Here is a 21,875-nt window from a genome sequence, read left to right as displayed (position 1 = left end):
CACTAGAGCAAAGAAAGTATATGGTTCAAACTGGCAGTTCCAACCTTTTCATTTTGTTGCTTTTGCGCATGTTACCTAGAGCTAGTTAAAGGGCGGGCATATCATCTTTTATAAAGAGCCGTATGTGTGCTGGAATAGAATAAATCCAACTCTATGGACTCATAATGAATTATCACAAATGAAGATAGCTAACTCGTTACATATATGGCCCGGTCATCCTAATATGGTTATTTGAGGTTAGCTTTGGCTACCTTAATGCTTTCAAGTGGTTATATATAGGAGTAGTAGCTACGGTCCTTGCCTCAACCAGTCAACCCCCAGGTACAACAAGATGAGCAAGCTCAAGTTAGTGCAGCTCGAGGTCCTGATCTTCATGGTCGCTGTTACCACTATAGTGCCGGCAGCTGATCGGGCCGTCGCTAGCCCCCCACCGGACCCCGTGCAGTGCTCGTCCGGTGGCGGCACGGCTGACTGTACCGTATCGAGCGCATACGGCGTGTTCCCGGACCGGTCGACGTGCCGCGCGGCGGCCGTAGTCTACCCTTCCTCCGAGGAGGAGCTGGTGCGCGCGGTGGCAAACGCCACGGCGAGCAAGACCAAGATGAAGGTGATCACCAGGTACTCCCACAGCATGCCGCAGCTCGCCTGCCCCGGTGACGGCGACGGGCAGGGCCTCGCCATCAGCACCAGGTGGCTCAACCGCGTTGTGGCCGTGGACGCCGCCAGGATGGAGATGACGGTGGAGAGCGGCATCACGCTGCGGGAGCTCATTGCGGAGGCGGCCAAGGCCGGGCTCGCGCTGCCCTACGCGCCCTACTGGTGGGGGCTCACCGTCGGCGGCATGCTCGGCACCGGCGCGCACGGCAGCTCGCTCTGGGGGAAAGGCGGCGCCGTGCACGAGTACGTCGTCGGGGTGAGGATAGTCACGCCCGCGCCGGCCGCCAACGGCTACGCCAAGGTGCGGGTGCTCACGTCCGCCGACCCGGAGATGGACGCCGCCAAGGTCTCCCTCGGCGTCCTGGGTGTCATCTCTCAGGTAATTAACCTGGTCGATAAACTTTGTACGTACAAGAGTAGCCTATACCCTTCGTGATCGTACGTACGTGCACAAGGACGACTAGGGACATTTTAATATGTAGCGGCATGTCATGTTAATTACACTGTTTTACTCGTCTATACATGGTCACTGTTTTTACCCTGGACTTGCATCCGCGTAATTGACATAGTAATAACATATGGCTAAACATCATAACTACTTTAATAATAATGTTTGTGGATGCAACTCAGACTAGTCACAATGAAAAATACCATATAGTAGTATCATACATATGGTATTAATGTGTGATAGTACTATATTCATAATGCATAGTATCATGTAGTAGTATCATAGGTTAGTTATAATTAGTGCTTTGTAGAATCTCAATGCAAAAGTATGTACAAGATTGGTTTGACATTAATTTTTTTAGTTCTACATGCTATGATACAGTATCTACCTATGATACTACTATCATCTCTTTCTTCATTTATTGATGTGACATATTAGTTTTTTGCATGCATGTGATGCATGATACTAGCTATGATACTCTTATTCTAGGTAGTCTCAGTACTAATCTAAATTAGCAACTGCGTGCTACTCTACATTAAGTATGAGCTCTCATGAACAGACAAATTACAGTCAGAAATCGACAGACCACGAGATGGAGAATCTGACCCACTTGATGCATGCAAACGTTTAGATCGATGAGTCTGTATGTGTACTTGATCCACTGGCAGGGGAAAGCACTGATCTTTGATGCTTGGAGTACAAAACATGATTCGATTAGTACAGAACATGCGCCCCTCCCAGCAGGAGTGTATAACAATCATAGCACTTCAGAGCTCAATTGGCATTTTTATTTGTATTTAACAGGACCCTTTTGAAACCAGCTAGAGAAACAACCGCTTTTTTCACCTTTTCTTCACATGCTACCATGATGCAAAGCCTTTACTTTTAATCTTCTTTGTAACCAAAAAAAAAGCTTGATAAATAGCAGAGAATCGGTTGGGTAGTAAGAAACTGTGGCACTGCTGCCGCGGGCAGCTTGTGTGACTTGGCTACTCCGCGTCTTTCCGTTTACATTTCCGTGTACATAGTCAGATATTTCCTTTTGCATTTACATAGTCCTTTCGACCCAACCGTGTGCCTCGAATGGTTAGTGGCCGGTGGAATCTCTCCATTTGAGCAGGCCACTCGTACTTAAGATGAAGCATGACTGTGAAGAAAACAAAAGTACCCGGTTCTATGTGCACCCATGTGCCCTGGTGGATTCGTCTATAACAAGGTTACAAGGGGATAAATACGTAGAGTGAAAGACGGTCAAGATTTGCGCATCAATTTCATAATTCCGTTTCATATATACTCATAATTCCGTTTCACCTTTTCTTCACATGCTAGCATGCATGCATCATGCAAAGCCTTTACTTTTAATTTTCTTCGTAACCAATTTTTTTTATATAAATAGAAGAGAATCGGTTGGGCAGTACGAAGTGTGGCAATGTTGACACGGGCAGCTCTTGCGACTTGCTTACCGCTCATCTTTCCGTTTACATTTCCACGTACCTAGTCCGATTGACAATTGTGGTTTATTTATAAAGCGTGGCAAAAGCATGTTTCGAGGAGTCGGATCTTTCCATTTACATATATTTGCATAGTCCTTTCGACCCAAGAGTGTGCCTCTAATGGTTACTGGCCGGTGGATTCTGTGCGTATGGTCGGTGGCTTCTCTACGTTTGAGCAGACCACACTCGTACTTAAGATGAAGCATGACCGCGAAGAAATAAAAAAATAGCCGGTTTCTATGAGCACCCATGGGCCATGGGTTCGTCTATAACAAGGGGATAAATATGAAAAGTGAAAAACGGTCAAGATATGTTCAGCGGGGAAAACTTGCACAAGCTTTGTGCATCAGTTTCATAATTCAGTTTTATTATATCCTCGGCGCACAAGGTTTTGCTCAAACTAGTTCTAATTCAGTTGTCCAAGCAGAAAGTTGTGAGATCGACCAAACCATCAAATTTTAGTCATTAAATTGTTTTTTTACCGTGTGTAGGAGATCTTGAACTTGTCTTTGAGCTTGTGCATATGGTTGTGTTTGTGTAGTGCTCGTGGGATCATGGGTGTTGTCTGTCGGTTGTATAATAATAACAACAATGTGCTTTTCAAGATAAAAATAAATAAAAGTTGTACTGTAACAAGGACATGCACGATGTTTTGCAGGTGACTTTGGCACTACAACCTCTGTTCAAGCGCTCGACGACCTTCTCCGAGCGGGACGACGATGACCTCGCAGAGCAGGTGGCCAAGTTCGGCTACGAGCACGAGTTCGCTGACATCGCCTGGTACCCAGGTCACGGCCGAGCGGTGTACCGTATAGATGACAGGCTGCCGATGAACGCTTCCGGCAACGGCATCCTCGACTTCATTGGCTTCCGAGCCACCTCGACGCTGCTGATCGGAGCAAACCGGGTGGCGGAGGAGCTCTCCGAGCGGGCGGGCAACGGCAGCAGCAAATGCCTGACGTCGAGAGTGACCCACGCAGCGCTCACGGCGGCCGGGTACGGCCTGACGCGGAGGAGGGGCTGGCTCTTCACGGGGTACCCGGTGGTCGGGCCACAGGACCATATGCAGGCGTCCGGCGGCTGTCTGATGGGGCCGGAGGACGCGCTCCAGACGTCCTGCCCGTGGGATCCTCGCGTGAGAAGCTCCAGTTTCTTCCACCAGACCACCTTCAGCCTGCCGGTGAGCCGCGCCAGGGCCTTCATCCAGGACGTCCAGCGGCTGCGGGACCTGAACCCGAAGTCTCTCTGCGGCGTGGAGCTCTACGACGGGATCCTCATGCGCTACGTCAAGTCCTCCACGGCGCACCTCGGGAAGCCGGCGACGCGAGGGGAGTCGGCCGACATGATGGACTTCGACATGACCTACTACAGAAGCCGTGACCCAGGGAGGGCGCGCCTCCACCAGGACGTGATGGAGGAGATCGAGCAGATGGGGATATTCAAGTACGGTGGGCTGCCGCACTGGGGGAAGAACCGCAACCTCGCCTTCATTGGTGTGGCGCGCAAGTACCCGGGGATGCGCCAGTTCCTGCGTGTCAAGAACGCCTACGACCCGGACGGCCTCTTCTCCAGCGACTGGAGCGACATGATGCTCGGCGTTGGTGCCGGAACGCCCACCAAGGACGCGCCCGGGTGCGCGCTAGAAGGAATGTGCGTGTGCTCGCAGGACGCGCACTGCGCTCCAGATCAAGGCTACCTCTGCAAGCCCGGAAAGGTCTACACCAGTGCCAGGGTCTGCACCAAAGGATAGCCCGTCTAATTTGGAAGAACAGAAACACACCAGCTGCCTAGAACTCCCAAACGCAACCTAGAGTTGAACCAGTTAAGCAATAGCATTATAATTTACCTGGAGTCATGTTTAGTTTAAACAATGAGACTATGTATCCTTCATACAAATATAATACATTGTGGACGTGGTCATACTAGAGATACAATTATAATACACAGAGCCAATATCGATCTGAACGGACATAGTGTTTTCGCTCATGGGTCCAAATGCACCTTTTATGGAAAGTGTATTCTCAATGTATTTCAAAATGTCCAAAAATTCTGAATTTTTTTGCTGGATGTACATCCGAACATGCTATATTCGTACACAAAATTTTGTAAGAAAAAGACATTTTTTGTGGGCTGTGTAAAAAGACAAAAACAAGTCTCGTGAGAAGCTATTTCGGAACACCAGAAATTATCTTTTTCATGCAAGTCACAAAAAATATCATTTTGCCACGAGACTTTATCTGTGGACATAGAATGTCTAGATATATACCTAAATATTTTTCATATTTTTTTGGCATTTTGAAAATATATTTTTAAGCAGTGGGTACCTATGGGTCGAAATGCATTTCCGATATGTAAGGGAGTTTTCTTAAAAAAAAGGCTTCTGTACATGCTCAGAACTTAACCAGCTCACCTTACCCATTTCAAGATTAACTCTGACAAGATGTACTACTTCGAACTGATTTCTTTTTCTCAAGTCTGACGGAGGACTAAACAGGAGAACGTCAAGTTCTAATCACAAGCAGTGCCGTTTTCCTAGTGCGCACTCTGCCTAACTTCTCTAGTTTCCAAAAGAAATACACACGTCCACCTATGAGCAATGGTAAGAGTCAGGTCCTCTGGCATACCATACTACCGTTTAACTTTAAGCAATGTACCAACTCTGTGTTTCCATGTGAACAATCAGCACCGAGCCCTATCAGTGGTGAACTGATCAAAAGACAACAGCTTCATCACAGTCCTACTCTGAATATCATTGATTGGCCAAATAGTTTTAGTCCATGATTTGGGTACTTCCATGGAGGCTAGGCTGTGACTGCTTGGATAACTATTAAGATTCTAATCAAACAATGCATATGGCTTTGCTAAGGACAGAAGAGAATCTAGGTTGCATTGCTACTGCTGTAACTAATGAACAAGGCAACACTGATGGGCTTACCTTTGTGGGGGAAGGACTCGTAGTGACATGCTGAACCAAGTGAAAAATACCAAGTAATAAGAGATGTTGCCCCTTGCTAGAGAGCTTTGCGGCCTTCTCGTCAGGTTGGAGGCGGCTAGCTCCGGATCTAGCAAAGAGATTGCTCGCCCTCTAGCGGACAAGTCTTCAAGGGGCAACATGCAGAAGGTGAAAGAGTACCTGAGGAGCAGAAGCAAGAAAAGTGACGCCACAAGAAAGAAGTCCGTGGCTGTTTGATGCTTGAGTCTCATCTCGTTGTGACTTGCTTGGTTTGGGAGTAGTTTGGTTGTGGTGTAGGTGTTGCTGGTGTTGCTGGTGTTGCCGGCGGTTGTGGTTGTTAGTATCGTTGTAACGGTTTTTCGCCCGGTTTCCCATTAATTAACTGGGCATCTATCTTCTTAATTAATAGATTGGGGCAAAGCTTCTGCCCTCCTTTAGAAAAAAATTGAAGAACAAGCATGCTGGGTTCAGAAGATACATTCAAGTGGTACAGTCTATATTTCTATTACCTTTGAGGCTATGATGTAGCACAACACCAAGCCCAATCTGTGATGAACTGGTCAAAAGAGAACAGCTTCATCACGGTCCTACTCTGAATATCATTGATTGGAAGAGGATCTGCGATAACTGAAGTTCAAGCTATCAGGATGTCGACATCGTCTTCTCCATTTGTGCACTATGATAAGCTGTGTTCATCCAATTAAAACACAAAGTGATACTTGTTTGTTCCCAGGATGCTGAGGTTTTTATGGTCTGAATTTGTAATAGCGTGGTTAGAGTTAATTGCTGCTCTGGTCACTTTGCAAAGTTGTTCTTGTAAAAAAGGCTCAGACATCTGATACCTTTGTGACTCGGATTTCTAAAATGAAATTGGGGGCCATGTGGCCCTTTTGTTAAAAAAAAAGGCATTGATTGGCCAAGTAGTTTTAGTTCATGATTTGGGCGCTAGTTTTCTTAGTATAGCAGACAGCATACAAGCAGTAGCCTACTAGTTTTCTTAAACTGTCAGAACATGGTAGCATACATTCTAAGCAGGCTCAAGCCTTTGACACGCCAATTGCAAGAGAACAAAAACAGCGGCTCAAACTCATTTATATTTTCAAACAGATCTACAAGAGTATAAGCATAGCTTAGTGATTGGTATGGTTCTGTGCAATCCATTAGTTGCATTGATAACTACAAGGAAGAGTGATGTGCGCGGACCATGTGCAGCTCATAACATGCATTCCCGACAAAGGGGAATGAAATCTACACTAGCATGCTACAAGAAGATAATAAAGAATATAAAATGTTTGAAGCCTCTGGTGAAATAATACTTTTGAACAGCCAAACAAAGGGGCCTCCTGCCAACTTTGTGACAGAAAAGCATTTACCTTGAGATTAATCTAGCCAAAGACTTCATAAAACTTCTCGACGACGAGCAAGCCCGAGTCAATAGATTCGAGAGGGTCCTTACGGAGCCGATGCCTCAAGCAGTTGGGAATGACAGTGGCGATGTCCTCGACTGTGACAGTGTCCCTTCCTTTCAAGGCAGCCAGCGCCTTGGCAGCCCTGTTAGTGACGATGTCTCCTCTGAGTCCATCGACATTCAGCTCGGCGCACACCCTGGATATCTTGACGCGAAGCTCGTGGTCGAGCTGCACAGAACCGAGGTTGCTCCGAGCGGATGTAATCTGGTCCTGGAGCTTCTCTTGCTCGTCCAGGTAGGACTGGCGGAAGGATTTGGGGTCCCTGTCGAAGCGGGCCCTTTCCTCCACAATCTTGACCCTGAGCTCAGCATCCCTGACCGTACCAACCTGCGCATGCATCCCGAACCTGTCCAGCAACTGAGGCCGGAGCTCCCCTTCCTCCGGGTTACCGGACCCAATGAGGATGAACCGCGCCGGATGGGAGATGGAGATACCCTCCCTCTCCACGGTGTTCCACCCGGAAGCGGCGGAGTCCAGCAGAACATCCACCAGATGGTCATCGAGCAGGTTAACCTCATCGACATAGAGTATTCCCCTGTTGGCCTTGGCCAGCAGGCCAGGCTCAAACGCCTTGACGCCTTCGGTGAGCGCCTTCTCGATGTCGATGGTGCCGCAGACCCTGTCCTCTGTGGCGCCGAGGGGCAGGTCGACCATGGTGATCTTGGTGGTGGTGACGGGGAGGGTGTCGCCGTTGAGGACGCGGCTGCGGACCTCGGGGCCCATGACCTCGGGGTCGTAAGGGTCGGAGTTGAAAGGGTCGCCGACAACGACGCTGATGTCCGGGAGCAGGTCGACGAGGGAGCGGACGGTGGTGGACTTGCCGGTGCCGCGGTCGCCCATGATCATGACGCCGCCAATCTTGGGGTCGATGACGTTGAGCAGCAGGCAGAGCTTCATCTCGTCCTGCCCCACGATCGCCGGGAACGGGTACACCGGCCGCTGGCTCTCCTTGGCGGCCTTTGCCTTGGTGTCCTGCGCACATGATTACAGGCAGAAGCGCAGGTAAGCGGCAGGGTCTCTTGTGTCGGGTTGTAGATTCGAGCGTTGGACGAATTGGAGAGTTGGTGGATTACCTGCTCGGGGGCGGTCGGGGCCGCTACATTGCAGACGGTGAAGCGGCCACGGCGGAATCCCCTCCTGGACGGAATCCGGGCTGCGGGTGAAGAGGTGGAAAGAGTGAATTTTGGGGGACATTCGTGCATTTCAAGATAATAGAGGGGAAGAATGCGTACCTGAGATGGCGGCGGTGAGAAAGAGAGGGCGGGAAGTGGAGGCGGCGAAAAGGGCCGGCGAGGCGGCGCGCGCGGACGCCGGGGAGAAGGGGGAAGCCATGGAGGGGTGGGGAGGGGGCAATGGACGGCGGGTGGGGGTGTGGTTTAGAGGGGAAGAGGGGATAAGAGAGGGATGTGGGAGATGGGTTGGGATAGGCCTGGGGGCAAGGATGCTGCGCGCGATAGGGCCCGGCTTTGAACTTCCTCGACTCTCCAAGTCCAGGGCAGTCTACTTTTCAGTTGCCACGGAAGAAAAGGGAAGAAAATGTGGACGTGCCAAAAGCCCAACCTCACAAAATATGGACGTGCCTCACCTTGCATTCAAAACCTTGCATTCAAAGGCATTTCCAACGGACGGGCGCAAATCAGACGCTAAAATTGACCGGCTGCATTCATTTGCGTCAGCCCGCGGATACCGAAATGATCGCCAGGTGTTCGTTTGTGTCAGGGGCAATTCCAGCGGTCCGGCACATTTTGTCTAGCGAGACCGGCCATGTACTCTATTTTTATAGTTACATATCATGTAGAAACGATTAAGGTTTTGAAACTCAAAGTGGTGCAATATTTTGAAATACATTAAAATATAAACTGTGAAAAAGATGTTCAAACTAAGCTATTTCTTCTTACAAGGTCCCGCCTCGTCATCCACACGAAGGCGCTTTCTGCTCGTCACCTCTTCAGAAGAGCTCGTGGCATTCGGCACGTCCGAGGAGCTTGTGTCCCCCTTCAACGAGTAGTCCTTGGTGTATTCCTCGCCATCGGTGCACGCCGGCGGCTGCGCCTTCGCCTTCGCCCGGACCATTGCCACCTTATTTGTCGTTGTCGCCTCCTCAGTTGCCTCCTCCGCCTTCAGTCGTGTCCACATGCCCTCTTCCTCCTCCTCGTCATGGTCGTCATCAACGACGACGTCCCCCTCCTCCTCCCGGCCGTCCGTTGGTGCGGAGCAGAGCTGCTCGGCGTGGTAGTTCTATCCCACCAATGTCGCCATCCCGACGGCTTCCCCTCGCTATCGGAGTCCGATGGCACAAAGCGGTTGCTCATGACATCGTCAGTTAGAGATGAATGGTAGCAGCCAGTTGGAGATTCGAATGTGCATACGTAAGGGTATTATTGAACGAGGATGAATGGCGGCGCAGAAATCGAATAGGGTTGTGGTTGCTCTTCAGCAGCGGTTTATGAGTTCGCGCTCCATTTTGGTGGTTTGCGCGTCGATCGACGTGGTTGCCACTCCAGTGGTTGCCCTTCCCGACAGTTGTTATGCTTAAAGTCGTGTCGGCTAAGAAGACGCATCGATCCAAGGTTACTGCAAGGCGGGCTCGTGGGAGAAGCGAGCGGTCGCGCGGCGCGTCCGTGCAGACTCAAACGTGCCACATATTTAGGCCATGTTTGCATCTGGACGGACGGGTCGGACACTATGCATCGGGCCGCTGGCGTATAAGCGCATTTTTCGACCACGCGGTCGCAAACTGTTTCTCAGCGTTCGTTTGCGTCGCCCCGTTGAAGATACCCTACGCAAACTTCTATTGAGGTATGATTTGATTTACCTACTAATTATTTATTGTTGAGAGTTTTCGCTTGCACTTCTTATAGACACGTTGATAATGAAACGTTAAAGCCTAGAGTTGTTAAGTGTGTGTTCCTTGGTTATGGTTCAGGAGTTAAGGCATATAAATTTTGAAATACTTAACCTAAAATGATTTTGATGAGATGGAATCATGGGACGTTGTTTTTAATGAGGCTGTTATGATTAATGATAGTTGTAAGGGTATATTGCCCCTATGTGTGGTTTTGGTAATCAATGACAACCCCTGTGGACTAATGTTTTCATTGAGTTTATATGAAGGAATATTCCATAGGTTCTACTTGTTCTCCATGTGTTGGATTCAAGTATGGATGCCATGAAGATAAAGATATATCTTGTGTATTGGCATCAAGATCATCGATTTGAAGATACATATGTGATATGATCAAGAAGAAGAAATGAAGATGGTGTTCTTATGTGGAACCCAATATTAGCCATGCTCTATCCAATGAGATAAGCAATGAATGATCAAGATCTTGAGAGCTTGATTCCAAGTGAAGAATTCTTTATACACCTCAAGATAGTATGATAGAGCATGAGAAGATACAAGTTTGAGTTGGGCAAGTTCAAGTTGAGCATCTTGAGTGGATCACATACTTGAAGCTTGCCGTCCATTTGGTGATGATGGACATGTGAAGATGTGCATCAATGGAGCTTTCCCATCATGGTGTATGGGGGAGCATTTGTGAGTATACACGAAGCGACAATGATCAAGTGATGCATTCCGGCTTGAGTGGAGCGTGAAGTGTTATCATCAAGATCAAGCGGGATGCGCAAGGCAAAGGTATGACCTTGATAGGTTTTCCTTTTACCGGTCTCGAGGTGGTTGATGGGAGACCGGATTATAGGATAGATAGCCGCACTATTAAGAGGGGCTTTCGGTTGGGTAACTTGATCACATCGTCTTGGAGAGCTCAATCCTTTGCATACTTTGCACATTCTTATTGCTTCTTGGTATTTCTCGGTGTGAGGTTCTTGAGCTTGTTGCTAGCTTTACAACAAGCCCAAGTTCATCGAAAACGGAGTTCACATGCATCTTCTATTGCGTTTTCGAGGTTGGGTGATTTTACCGGTTATTCATGATATAAGGTTCTACCTTTTATATTCATGATAAAATCCCTCCTACAGATTCTTGGTTTTTCACTTTCCATAAGATAGCATTTGTTGTTATCTTCCAAACAAAATTGGTTTCATGCGATTCGGAGTTCGGGAGCATTAGTTATTAAAGAAAAAGGAAAGAGGGAAAAGAATAAAAAGGAAAAAGAAAAATGGGGGCAGCCGGTCGGCCGCCCGGCCTATCGGGCCGCGCGCCGGCCCACCCGGCCGAATCCGGCCTGGAGGCTTGTGCCATCCGGGGCCGCATCCGGAGGGCCTCCGGTCCGGTCCGGCCACGGGCCCGGCAGCCGCCGGCCCGCCCGGCCCCGCCCGGCCGAGCCGGCCTCCCGCCCGACCGAGCCTTAGCGCCCCGCGCGCCCACCTTCCCCGCGCGCTGCCTTGCTCCCCGCCGCCCGTGCGCGCGCCCAGCTCTGCCCGGTTGCTTGGGCCGGTCCGGCCGGACTCTCCGTCGGGCTCCTCGGCGCCAGTGCCGGTCGGCCGGCCTGGCAGCTCAGCTGGGCCGCTTTTTGGAGCTTTTTTCTCCCCGTTTTTCTGTCTTTTTCCCCCAACAGTTATTTTTCCACTTGGGCTATAAATACCTTTCTTCCACCTTGAGCCCAAGCAGTTCTTCCTATTCTCTCACCTCCATTGTTGCTATTTGAAGAACTTGCTCTCCCTCTTGATTCCTCCAACCATTCTTGCTCATATTTGAGGATTTGAGAGAGGAGATCTAGATCTACACTTCCACCAAACCGTTTCTTCTCTAAGTGAGGGAATCTCTCGGGATCTAGATCTTGGAGTCTTTGGTTGACTTTCCCCTTGTTCTTCCTCTCCAATCTCATCCTAGCATTTGTTGCTTTGGTGGGATTTGAGTGTGAAGGACTTGAACACCTCCGGTGTTCTTGCTTTGCATCATTGCATAGTGTTGAGCTCTCCACCACGATTTGTTCGAGTGAGAGACCGTGAGCTTGTTACTCTTGGAGGGTGACCTCCTAGTTGGCTTGGTGATTGATGCTCCGGTGATCTCTTCAAGAAGATTGTGAAGAGGCCCGGGCTTCTCCTTCGTGGAGCTTGTGAAGTGGTTGTGGAGCTTGCCATCTCCGGAGCGGAGGAAAAGCTAACCATAAGGAAAGGGCCATTATCCTTCGTGGGTGTGGTTCGGAGAATAGGGTGAGCCTTCGTGGCGCGGGAATCCTTCGTGGGACCTCCACTCCTCCAAACGTGACGTACCTTGTTGCAAAGCAAGGGAACACGGGAATACATCCTCGTCTCCGCGTGCCTCGGTTATTTCTATACCCGAGCTCTCTTTCCTTGTGATAGCCATCGTGCTTGAAGTACATATATCTTGCTATCACTTGTGCTACATATATCTCGTGCCTATCTTGCTTAGCTCTAGTTGCCATTGTCACACTTAGTTGAGCTTAGCATATTTAGGGTTTGTCCTTGTAAACTAAGCATTAGTTTAATTCCGCATTCTTACAAGACAAATCCGCAAGAGTTTATAATTGCCTATTCACCCCCCCCCCCCTCTAGGCGACATCTCGATCTTTCAATTGGTATCAGAGCAAGGTCTCTCCTTGTTTAAGGCTTCACCGCCTTGAGAGTAAAGATGTCGGCTAGTAATTTAGTGCACAATGACACAATTATCTTTGTTGGCACAAATTATCATTTGTGGCGAAATTGCTTGCTTTGTAAACTTCAGACCTTGTGTCCAAACATTGAGCAATTTCTAGATGTAGGTTTTTCTCCTCCGATGGATCCTCAAAATCTATCTTTAGAGGATGAGAAAAATTTACATCTTGAAGCTCAAGTATCTAATGAGCTTTTATTCTCCTTGAGACCCGATTTTCGTAGGTTCTTGATATATATAAAGCGAAAGTCGTCTCATGAGATGTGGATCAAGCTTAAGGAAATGTTTGGTGGATCCACTTCTCATTTGGTCGGTGGTGACTCCGAGGAGCTCTCTTCTTCTTCACATCATGAAGAGCTCCAAGTTGCTTCCACCTCCGGCCGTGATGAGTCATCATCTTCTTCCACTTCACCAACGTGTTGCAAGACACAAGGTAATGATATGGTGAGTGGTGAGGGAAATTGCAATGTTGATATTGTGCTCAATAGTGATGACTCTTCATCTCTATCTCATTGCAATGTTTCCTCTTTGGACTTAAACACATCTTGCATTGAAAATAATCTACATGCTTGTGTTGATAGTCCTTGCATATCATGTGTAAATTGCTTACATAGATCTCATGAGGATATGCTTGCCTTGTCTTGCTCCCATAATCAAAATGTTTCTATTTCCTCTAGTTGCTTGTTGACTAACATTGTAGAGGAAACCGAACACTCTATGGATCAAGACATGATTTCAAATGAGGATTCAAGAATATCTTCATCTTCATCCTCCGGTATGCACATGTGCCTTATGGCAAATGGACCAAAGGTATCTCCTACTTTGACTCCTAACACATCCTCTAATGATGAGAGTGATGATGATGATAATGATGAAGAACATAATATCTTGGTGCATGATATGGCAATGGTATATGCTTCTCTTCGTGGTAATAAAGAAGCTCGTGCTTATCTCGAACACTCTATGGATACCTTGAATAAATATAGGGAAACCATAGTGGAGTTGGAGTCCCATGTTGAAAATGGGGAAATGAGATTCACTCTCCTCAAGCATGAGCTAAAAGATGAGAAGCATGCTAATTTCATGCTTACACAAAAAATTGAATCCTATATGCATGAAAATGAGAAAACTATTGTTGATGCTTGTGCTACTAACTCTAATTCTTGTGAAGCATCGACCTTAAAGGAGAATGTTGAGCTAAGGGCTCAACTTGAGTTGCTAACTAGCAATTATAGGGAATTGGAAGAAAGTCATAAAAAACTCTCAAGCTCTCATGATGATCTTCTAATTTCCTATGATGGGCTAAATTTAGCTCATGAGGCAAGTATCACTAAGGTAACATCTTGTGAGCCTCATATGGATGTTAGCACAATCTCTACTACAAATGCTATATTGCCATGTGCTAGTTCTTGTAATCCATCTAGTCAAACTAGTGATACACCTTGTGTTGGATTACTTGCTTTGCCTTGTTGCTCCAACAATGAAGCTTCTACTTCCTCTAGTACTTGTATTTCTACTAACCATGTAGAGGAAATAAAAGAGCTCGAGGCCCAAGTCCTTTCTTTGAAGAAAGACTTAGAAAAGCGTCATGAAGGGAAATCCGCACTTGACAAGATGCTAAGTGTGCAACAATCCCCCAATGACAAGAGTGGACTTGGATTCAACTCCAATAACAAGAACAAGTCCAAGAGCAAGAGCAACAAGAAGAAGGGCCAAGATAAAGTCAATGATCTGGCCAAGTTGGTTTTCTTCAAGTGCAACGTTGAAGGGCATCATGTTAGATCATGCCCATTGAAGAAGAAGCACTTGAGTGAGAAACAACAAGGGAAACGGCCACAAGGTCAAGATCAAGCTCATGCTCGACCTCAAGTTGAAGATAGGCTACTTCCCAAGAAGAATCAAGATATGGTTCCCCAAGAGAAGAAATCAACAAAGAAGAAAAAGGGGAACACTTGCTACTTATGCCGTGAGAAGGGGCACTTTGCTTCTTCTTGCTTAGGTGGTACCTTATCTAACCCTATAATTGTTGATGATGATTATTCTCTAGGGAAGGATAAGGATGGCAATGTGTTTGCCAAGTTTGTTGGAACTCAAAGTGGTTTCAAGAAAAGAACCATTTGGGTTGCCAAGTCTATTGTGACTAACCTCTTAGGACCCAACTTGGTTGGGGACCAACAAGCTCAAATTTGATCAATATGTGTATATGGAGGTCATTGGAGACTTGGCTACTTCATGAAGAATTAAGGGATCTTCATATATTATATTTTGACCAAGCCAAGTCGTATGGATTATCATCTATATCTCATAATCCAATGTTCCTCCTTGCGGTAACTTATACTTCAACTCTTCATGTTTATTGTAAGTTACTTGCCCCTTTGCATGTTTGGTTTTGTACCAAATATGTGTATGTATGTGTTGTGTCTTACTTGCTTATCTTGTGTATTCAAGTATGTTTGTTTGATTCGTCATATACTTATGTATTGTTTTGAGCCTAATGCTTCTTGATGATATCTTATTTGGCTCTCTTTGAGTGCTTAATGGAGCATCCCATTTTGGGGGAGTGATATGCTTTGTGCATCTCTCTTTCTATAAAATGTGTGTATATGGGTAGCACCACTTAGTATTGATATTGCAAGATTATCTAGTCACTATGTGGTGTGTCATACTCATGAGAAATTCAAATTCTAAATGTCCATTAATCATCTCTAATCGATTTTTAGTTGCCTCGTGTTTAGAAGAAATGTTTTATCACATTATGGGGGAGTAATATGTTTTGTACATATCACAAGCCTAGAAAATGTGAACATATGAGGTTTTGCCACTTAGAGTTGATGCTCTTAATTATCTTGCTCCTAGGTGGCATGTTTGCTCAAACAAGCTCCACTTGTAGTAAAAAGCTTTTATTGCTCATCTTTTGGTTCTTGTTTGAGTAAGAAATTCTTGGTACGGTTCTTCCTCAAATACATATCTCTATATCTTATTTGGGACACCGTTTGCTTCAAGTTATTCTAATCATTGCCGTGCGTGATTGTTTGACTAGTTGAAGCTATCAAGAATCTTCATCCGTGCATAGTGCTTAATTCTATATACTTATCCTATGCCTTTTATTGTGAAATTGATCCTTACTATCCTTGTTGATATACCACCGGAAGCTAATTCCAATATTCTCATTGTCTTTGACAATTGATAACCTTGTATGTGGTTGAATTCATGGATCATCTTCACCTTGGATTGCTTCTTATTTACTTATTTTATTTCCAAGAAATCTTTGTTGCTCCCATTTGTCTTCCTTGTCCCTTTGAAAAATCTTTTGATAAATTCTCTTAATTCATATCAAGTGTTTGTTTTGGAAGACAAACCTTTTCCTTACGGTACATTGTGCCATTGTGAAAAGTGTAGAGGGTTTGGTTTATTTGTTTGAACCTTGCTCTTTTTGGGAGTTTTGCTATCTCATTCCTTCTTCTATGCTTTATTTGTTGAATGAGATAAATCTTTGAGCATGTTTGCTTTATTTCATCCTTAATGCTCAATGGTTTCTTCTTAGTTCATTTGTTGAACTTTGTTGAACAAATATTTTGTGATTTGCGTCTTTGATATAATTTGGACAACAAATTTGTTTGGTCACACCTTTATGCCTTATTCAATTCATTTGGTGTTTTGTCCAAAGTATACCTTTCTTGGATCTTTAAAAGTCTTTGTGCGTGCTTATATGTAATTTATTTATATCTATAGCATGCTTTCTTTCTTCGATCCATTATATAGGGTATACTCCATCAAATCCTAAACGGCTAAGATGTGCATGAAATTTAAATTTCATCTATAAATATGCACATATTGATATGGAGTGTATCCTATGTATTGTGGTTAGTCTAACCATGTTGGACCCAATAAGTTTGGGGACCAAGATGTACTTGAATGATGTTTTAGGTACATTGGAGATGCAATGGAGGCTTGTCTCATCTATAAGGAAGGTGTTGTCACCATATGAGATTTGGAGTCAAGCTAGGATGATCGATGAACTCTTATCTACTACATCAAGCCATTGCTATCTCGGTAACAAGTATCTTATTCATGCATTCTCATATAGCATCCAACCTCTTGTAGGTTGTATCTTGGCATGAAAGTATTTATTTCGAAAATATTGCGGTTCTTGAAAAACCCTTTTAAAATAAAACTTCTTATTGAACATTTGAGTAATTTGAGAAGATGCATATGATAGGTTATATATATATATATATCATATTTTATGATTCACCTATCACAAATATGCCCTCTAGCAATTTATTGCATATCAATTCCTCAAAGAGCTCTTGTGTGCAATATTGATGAATTTGTGAAATAAATCCATATTTATGATACTTGTTGCCTTTCTCAAAACATTCCAACTAGCTCTACTTCCCTTATTGTTGGTTGTGATGTTTTTGAGATTTTCTTAGTTGAAGCTCATTCATATACCACTAGTGAAAATTGGAGCCATAGGCTATATATGCTTTTTAAGCAAATATCCTTTGGTATATTTTATGACTTCATTTTGGATATCTAGTCTTATTTATTTTGTTAACCTCTTGTGTGTGCATGTTTCTTTATGGATCATTTTGTCCACTTTAGAAACTTATATACATAAGAGCGTTAATCCATCACCTTGATATCCTTGTTCTTTGCCAACCATCTTCTTATCCTTTTGATTTTAGTGTTATTGGTAAAGAAGATTTATGAGTGCTTGGTTTACTTGTTTTTTCTTCATGCACTCATATCTCGTAATTGTTGGACTCAAGTTATTCTTGATAAACATATTATTTTTATCTTGGGTGTGCTCTAAATGATATAGAGGGAGTGAGGATTCCATGTTTGTGCATATTGTATTCAAATGCAAACATTATAAATTATGCACGGACCTTGGGGAGCTTTCTTATTTTATTTTAGAGCACTATATCTCTCTTATCATGATATCTTTGTTTGTCCAATTGGATCGTTGATTGCTTACTTTATTTGTTGAAGCTCACTTCACCATGTTATCTTTATGCAATCTTTGATCCTCAATATAGTTTGATTTCCTTCAAGTATTCATCATTGGATATGTGCACTTGATTCCACTCAAATTATGAGAAGTGCACACTTTGGGGAGGAACTCACATTATATTGGCCTTCTAAATTTTTCACCCATTTTGACAATCGATGCCAATGGGGGAGAAGTTTAGAGGGTTTAAGGGAATGGTTTTATACTTAAGATTGGTTTGTGCTTAAGTGTTTTGCCTCTCATGCATTCCATATTTATATGTCCTGCATGGTTGTATATATATAGTGGAAACTATCCCAAAGGTTAATCTTGACAATGTATGCAATGAATTCATGTTCATCACACGTGCATATATTGTGGGGGAGTCTTCTCTATATATATTGGTTCTACTCACATCTCTTGCATTTGTTGTAGTTGTGTGAGTAGAGCCGGTTTGTTATGGGCTAGTAGCTTTGTGTTACTTGACCATATCAAATACAACCTCTTGTATACAACTTATTCTCAGATAAGTTGCGTACTTGTTTCTAATATTCATTATATAAACCCTCTTATTGTGGTTGTCATCAATTACCAAAAATGGGGGAGATTGTAAGGGTATATTGCCCCTATGTGTGGTTTTGGTAATCAATGACAACCCCTATGGACTAATGTTTTCATTGAGTTTATATGAAGGAATATTCCATAGGTTCTACTTGTTCTCCATGTGTTGGATTCAAGTATGGATGCCATGAAGATAAAGATATACCTTGTGTATTGGCATCAAGATCATCGATTTGAAGATACATATGTGATATGATCAAGAAGAAGAAATGAAGATGGTGTTCTTATGTGGAACCCAATATTAGCCATGCTCTATCCAATGAGATAAGCAATGAATGATCAAGATCTTGAGAGCTTGATTCCAAGTGAAGAATTCTTTATACACCTCAAGATAGTATGATAGAGCATGAGAAGATACAAGTTTGAGTTGGGCAAGTTCAAGTTGAGCATCTTGAGTGGATCACATACTTGAAGCTTGCCGTCCATTTGGTGATGATGGACATGTGAAGATGTGCATCAATGGAGCTTTCCCATCATGGTGTATGGGGGAGCATTTGTGAGTATACACGAAGCGACAATGATCAAGTGATGCATTCCGGCTTGAGTGGAGCGTGAAGTGTTATCATCAAGATCAAGCGGGATGCGCAAGGCAAAGGTATGACCTTGATAGGTTTTCCTTTTACCGGTCTCGAGGTGGTTGATGGGAGACCGGATTATAGGATAGATAGCCGCACTATTAAGAGGGGCTTTCGGTTGGGTAACTTGATCACATCGTCTTGGAGAGCTCAATCCTTTGCATACTTTGCACATTCTTATTGCTTCTTGGTATTTCTCGGTGTGAGGTTCTTGAGCTTGTTGCTAGCTTTACAACAAGCCCAAGTTCATCGAAAACAGAGTTCACATGCATCTTCTATTGCGTTTTCGAGGTTGGGTGATTTTACCGGTTATTCATGATATAAGGTTCTACCTTTTATATTCATGATAAAATCCCCTCCTACAGATTCTTGGTTTTTCACTTTCCATAAGATAGCATTTGTTGTTATCTTCCAAACAAAATTGGTTTCATGCGATTCGGAGTTCGGGAGCATTAGTTATTAAAGAAAAAGGAAAGAGGGAAAAGAATAAAAAGGAAAAAGAAAAAATGGGGGGGCAGCCGGTCGGCCGCCCGGCCTACCGGGCCGCGCGCCGGCCCACCCGGCCGAATCCGGCCTGGAGGCTTGTGCCATCCGGGGCCGCATCCAGAGGGCCTCCCGGTCCGGTCCGGCCACGGGCCCGGCAGCCGCCGGCCCGCCCCGGCCAGGCTGGCCTCCCGCCCGACTGAGCCTTAGCGCCCCGCGCGGCCCACCTTCCCCCACGCGTTGCCTTGCTCCCCGCCGCCCGTGCGCGCGCCCAGCTCTGCCCGGTTGCTGGGCCGGTCCGGCCGGACCCTCCGCTGTGCTCCTCAGCGCCCAGGCCGGTCGGCCGGCCTGGCAGCCGGCTGGGCTGCTTTTTGGAGCTTTTTTTCTGCCCGTTTTTCTGTCTTTTTCCCCCAACAGTTATTTTTCCACTTGGGCTATAAATACCTTTCTTCCACCTTGAGCCCAAGTAGTTCTTCCTATTCTCTCACCTCTATTGTTGCTATTTGAAGAACTTGCTCTCCCCCTTGATTCCTCCAACCATTCTTGCTCATATTTGAGGATTTGAGAGAGGAGATCTAGATCTACACTTCCACCAAACCGTTTCTTCTCTAAGTGAGGGAATCTCTCGGGATCTAGATCTTGGAGTCTTTGGTTGACTTTCCCCCTTGTTCTTCCTCTCCAATCTCATCCTAGCATTTGTTGCTTTGGTGGGATTTGAGTGTGAAGGACTTGAACACCTCCGGTGTTCTTGCTTTGCATCATTGCATAGTGTTGAGCTCTCCACCACGATTTGTTCGAGTGAGAGACCGTGAGCTTGTTACTCTTGGAGGGTGACCTCCTAGTTGGCTTGGTGATTGATGCTCCGGTGATCTCTTCAAGAAGATTGTGAAGAGGCCCGGGCTTCTCCTTCGTGGAGCTTGTGAAGTGGTTGTGGAGCTTGCCATCTCCGGAGCGGAGGAAAAGCTAACCATAAGGAAAGGGCCATTATCCTTCGTGGGTGTGGTTCGGAGAATAGGGTGAGCCTTCGTGGCGCTGGGAATCCTTCGTGGGACCTCCACTCCTCCAAACGTGACGTACCTTGTTGCAAAGCAAGGGAACACGGGAATACATCCTCGTCTCCGCGTGCCTCGGTTATTTCTATACCCGAGCTCTCTTTCCTTGTGATAGCCATCGTGCTTGAAGTACATATATCTTGCTATCACTTGTGCTACATATATCTCGTGCCTATCTTGCTTAGCTCTAGTTGCCATTGTCACACTTAGTTGAGCTTAGCATATTTAGGGTTTGTCCTTGTAAACTAAACATTAGTTTAATTCCGCATTCTTACAAGACAAATCCGCAAGAGTTTGTAATTGCCTATTCACCCCCCCTCTAGGCGACATCTCGATCTTTCAATAGTCCATCTACAGATGTTTCTGATGATTTTGACGGAATGTTAGCGTGTAAGTGTTGACGTTCAACATTCACCATCAGTTTTGTAGAAAACAAATAATTCTATTGCTGCTCATAGACCGAGGTTCACGCACTCGGTTAATTCAAAAGTGTAATATTATTCATTATGCGTTGAGTTGTGATGAACATGTGGAGAACGATTCTGAACCTGTTACATACACTAAGGTCGTTGCATTCGTTGACCGCGAGAAGTGCTTCTGCCATGCAATCGGAGATGCAATCACTTGAGAAGAATGGCACATGAGATATTGTGCGCTTTTCCAAATAAAAGAAGATCTTTCGATGCAAGTGGATATTTAAAAGAAATTAAGGATTTTTCTCCTAATGATCCTTCAAGGTTTAAGTCAAGGTTAGTATCAAAAGGTTTCAGCCAGATTCCAGGTATTGATTATAATGATGTGTTCTCTCCGGTTGTGAAGCATAGTTTAATTCGTGTATTCTTTGGTATTGTGGCTATACATGATCTTGAGCTTGAGTAGCTAGATGTAAAGACTGATTTTCTGCATGGAGAATTGGATGAGATATACATGGACCAATGATAACTGCAAAAACACAGATCGATTGTGGCTAGTTTCGAAATGAGAGTATCGAACCACGAGAAGCTACTGGTTAGGGTCTTAATGCCCTTTGTTACTATTATCTTGGGGGTACTTGTAATTTATTCTAATTTCAAGATAAAGTATATAAAAGTTGTTTGTGTTGACAGCTAAAGTAAATAGGAACAAATAAATAAACTAATGTAACCAAGAGCTAGAGAGTGTTGAGAGTGTGTTTGTGGTATGGTTGAGCGGTTCTCAAGGAGTATAGGTTCCAACACTAGTATTGCTATTACTTATGATTAGAGTGAACTATATCTTTGTCAAGCTATCTGTGGGGAGAGCTCCATAATAAGATGCGCGTGGAAAGCCATCGGTCATCACATCTCTAAATAACCACAACAACTAGTATTCTGCAAGCCACATATTGACTATTGCTATTAAGGGTTTTACCCCATGGTTATCGATATAAGCTTAGTGAATCCTTCATTATCCCCCTCATCCATGTGTTAGAGCGCCGATATGGTAATGTCACTTCCTGCCGTTCACTCTACCACACTTCAAAGGGTAGTTCCCTCCTTGTCCATAAGGCCAATATTATGTGGTGCACTTCA

General features: G+C 45.1%; 2 protein-coding genes across 2 annotated transcripts; one reads left to right on the top strand and one right to left on the bottom strand.

Moving 5' to 3' along the window:
- Positions 1–331: 331 nt before the first annotated feature.
- Positions 332–4,508, top strand: LOC124695843 (L-gulonolactone oxidase 2-like). The gene is made up of 2 exons (XM_047228654.1): positions 332–1,036; positions 3,257–4,508. Exons 1-2 carry the CDS (start codon positions 332–334, stop codon positions 4,346–4,348), a joined length of 1,797 nt encoding a protein of 598 aa, XP_047084610.1. The 3' UTR covers positions 4,349–4,508.
- A 2,121-nt stretch (positions 4,509–6,629) lies between these two features.
- Positions 6,630–8,373, bottom strand: LOC124702730 (magnesium-chelatase subunit ChlI, chloroplastic). Its single transcript, XM_047234888.1, has 3 exons — positions 8,253–8,373; positions 8,094–8,173; positions 6,630–7,992 (listed from the first exon to the last, which is right to left on the bottom strand). Exons 1-3 carry the CDS (start codon positions 8,350–8,352, stop codon positions 6,937–6,939), a joined length of 1,236 nt encoding a protein of 411 aa, XP_047090844.1. The 5' UTR covers positions 8,353–8,373; the 3' UTR covers positions 6,630–6,936.
- Positions 8,374–21,875: the final 13,502 nt, after the last annotated feature.

This window comes from Lolium rigidum, chromosome 3 (assembly GCF_022539505.1).
Source record: "Lolium rigidum isolate FL_2022 chromosome 3, APGP_CSIRO_Lrig_0.1, whole genome shotgun sequence".
Classification (NCBI taxonomy): Eukaryota; Viridiplantae; Streptophyta; class Magnoliopsida; order Poales; family Poaceae; genus Lolium; species Lolium rigidum.
The sequence above is the reverse complement of the archived record's forward strand: the minus strand, read 5'-3'. Positions and strand labels throughout refer to the sequence as shown.

Coding starts and splice junctions, on each gene's coding strand:
- LOC124695843 (XM_047228654.1), top strand. CDS start 332: ATGAGCAAGCTCAAGTTAGTGCAGCTCGAGGTCCTGATCTTCATGGTC. Junction 1,037..3,256: donor TCCTGGGTGTCATCTCTCAG/GTAATTAACCTG, acceptor GATGTTTTGCAG/GTGACTTTGGCACTACAACC.
- LOC124702730 (XM_047234888.1), bottom strand. CDS start 8,352: ATGGCTTCCCCCTTCTCCCCGGCGTCCGCGCGCGCCGCCTCGCCGGCC. Junction 8,174..8,252: donor TCTCACCGCCGCCATCTCAG/GTACGCATTCTT, acceptor CTTCACCCGCAG/CCCGGATTCCGTCCAGGAGG. Junction 7,993..8,093: donor CCCCGACCGCCCCCGAGCAG/GTAATCCACCAA, acceptor TCATGTGCGCAG/GACACCAAGGCAAAGGCCGC.